A 2276-nucleotide genomic window follows, 5' to 3' on the forward strand; every position below is an offset into this window, starting at 1 on the left:
AATTGTATTGACATTAACCCTTTTTTTGTTTGTAGTAAAGCATACCAATACATCGTGGTACGGGTATTAGCTAGATACTTAACTGATGTGGTACAAGCGTGCAGGTGTTGGTGCTAGTTTTATATATTGAATATTGGAAAATAAAAAAAAATATTATCACATCTGGTTGATATGAAAAATCTATCAGGCAGGTTCAGATTTGCGATACGTACGTGGTGCAAATTTATCCTTTTTTTTATATATATTCTCACAATGACACAACCATCTAAAGGATTTTTTTACCAAACAGATCTTATAATAGTTTTCTCTGTATCTGAGTATGTATCATATATAGTTTTCTCGTATCTAAGTATGTAACAGATGAACCGACTGTCCCTAACGCAAGTGGCAAAGGGTTTGGTAGTTGATATCCGAGACCCAAGTTCGAATTCTAGTTGATTCACATTTATAGCTAAGTTTATTTTTAAATGAAATAAACGAAATTGGTAGCGTGCTACCTATCTCTCTCTCAAAAAAAAAAAAAAAAAGAGTATGTAACTGATGAGATCGATATTGGCTTGAAGGCTATGTATGTACCTCTATATCTACGATTCTACGGTGATAGCTAGCTTACCCACTGTATTGATTTTTTGAACTTTAAAAATAGACTCAAATTCCCTTGGGGCCTCTTTGGCTCAACGTATATAAAACTGTAAAAAATAATTTTTCGTGAAAAATATTTTTGATGAAAATTTCTTTTTTAGTTTTGTAGTATTTGATTTGTAAGAAAAAAAAAATTTCAAAATTTTTCATCAACAAATATTTGGTTGAAAGAAAAAAAGTTCACATTTATTTGGTTTGGTGGAAAACAAAAGAAATAAAAAATATTTTACGCAATTTGAATTTTTCGTTTTCAGCTAAAAAACAGCGAAAAACGAAAACCTTAAATCTTTTTTTTCAAATATAAAAAAAATACTTTTACAGAAAAATATTTTTACATCAAATTAAATAAACGAATTTCAAATATAAAAAAAATACTTTTACAGAAAAATATTTTTACATCAAATTAAATAAACGAAAAAATATTTTTCGCACTGAAAATAATTTTTCGAATCGTTTTACAACGAACCAAAAACATCCTTAACCTAAAGCCAAAGCTCTCCATGCTTAACTAGCTAAAACATGTTTATTTGCATTTTACATGGAATTTCATACTTGATTTTATTTTTTTAATGATCATACAAACTGTGAGACGAGGCCAGGAGTTTCATTATGGTAGCTAGTGAGTTTTTAAGCTACAATAAAATGAAGAAATAAAATGAGTTCACATCGAAATTAATTAGACTAAAATGAAGAAATAAAAATGGTAATAAAGTTCCTCTTGGAATTAATACTTTTCTCACCATTACAAGAGGGCAAAATGATCATTAATTTCTAGCTAGTGACAACAATGGAAGAGCCCTCCCCCTAAAAAAAAAGAAAAAAAAAAAAAGAAAAAACTAGCTAGCTAGTAGTATATATATGTAGATGAGTACATGTACAAAAAGAGTGGCTTGGAACCACAAAAAACCCACCTTGGTATTAGTAGGGGAGCCCAAAAAAAGATTAAAGAAGGAAAAAAAAGCAAAGTAAAATAAAATGCCTCTATATATTTATGTGTTGTGGGTGCATGAGATCAATCATGCCAACTTAGTAGCAAAACAATGCAGCGTCGGATGATGTAAAGCTTGGCTCTTTGCTCCTTCAGGGTCCTGCTGAACCCCCCCTTCTCCTTCCTTTGGCTCCCAAGTAGCTTCATTTTTATGATGAGAGAGGAAGAGAGAGAGAAAAAGAGAGAGAGAGAGATCTAGAGAGAGAGAGAGAGAGATATTAAGTTGTAGTGATGATCAAATTGGTTGGATGGGTGGAGGAGGATAGAAGGGGGGTGGGGTTTAAATAGGAGGAATGTGGGAGGGGGGAGGGGATGAGGGGGGAGTAGTATAAAAATTTGGTTCTCCCAAAATGTTGTCTGTATGAGCTGTTGATATGTTAGTATACGTAAGTAAAGAATTAGCGTACGTAGTAATCCGTCCGATGCAATAAATAGATAATTGAAAAAAAAATAAAAAACACCGATAAAAAAAAAGAAAACGGCGATAAAAGAAGCGATGATAAAAGATGAGATTCATCTTGTCGATTAACGAAGATAACAGCCAAAGAAAGAAGAAAAAAGAGTACTTGAGCTGATTCGGTAAATAATGAAGAAAAAGTTGTCATGTGGCAACTTTAAGAGAAATAATGTATAGGTATAGATGTTA

General features: G+C 31.8%; 1 protein-coding gene across 1 annotated transcript; it reads right to left on the reverse strand.

Annotated features, from left to right (window-relative positions):
• Positions 1330–1887, reverse strand: LOC109717600. The gene has a single exon (XM_020243449.1). The coding sequence runs from the start codon at positions 1775–1777 to the stop codon at positions 1655–1657; it is 123 nt and encodes a 40-aa protein (XP_020099038.1). The 5' UTR covers positions 1778–1887; the 3' UTR covers positions 1330–1654.

Source organism: Ananas comosus, linkage group 11 (assembly GCF_001540865.1).
Source record: "Ananas comosus cultivar F153 linkage group 11, ASM154086v1, whole genome shotgun sequence".
Lineage (NCBI taxonomy): Eukaryota > Viridiplantae > Streptophyta > Magnoliopsida > Poales > Bromeliaceae > Ananas > Ananas comosus.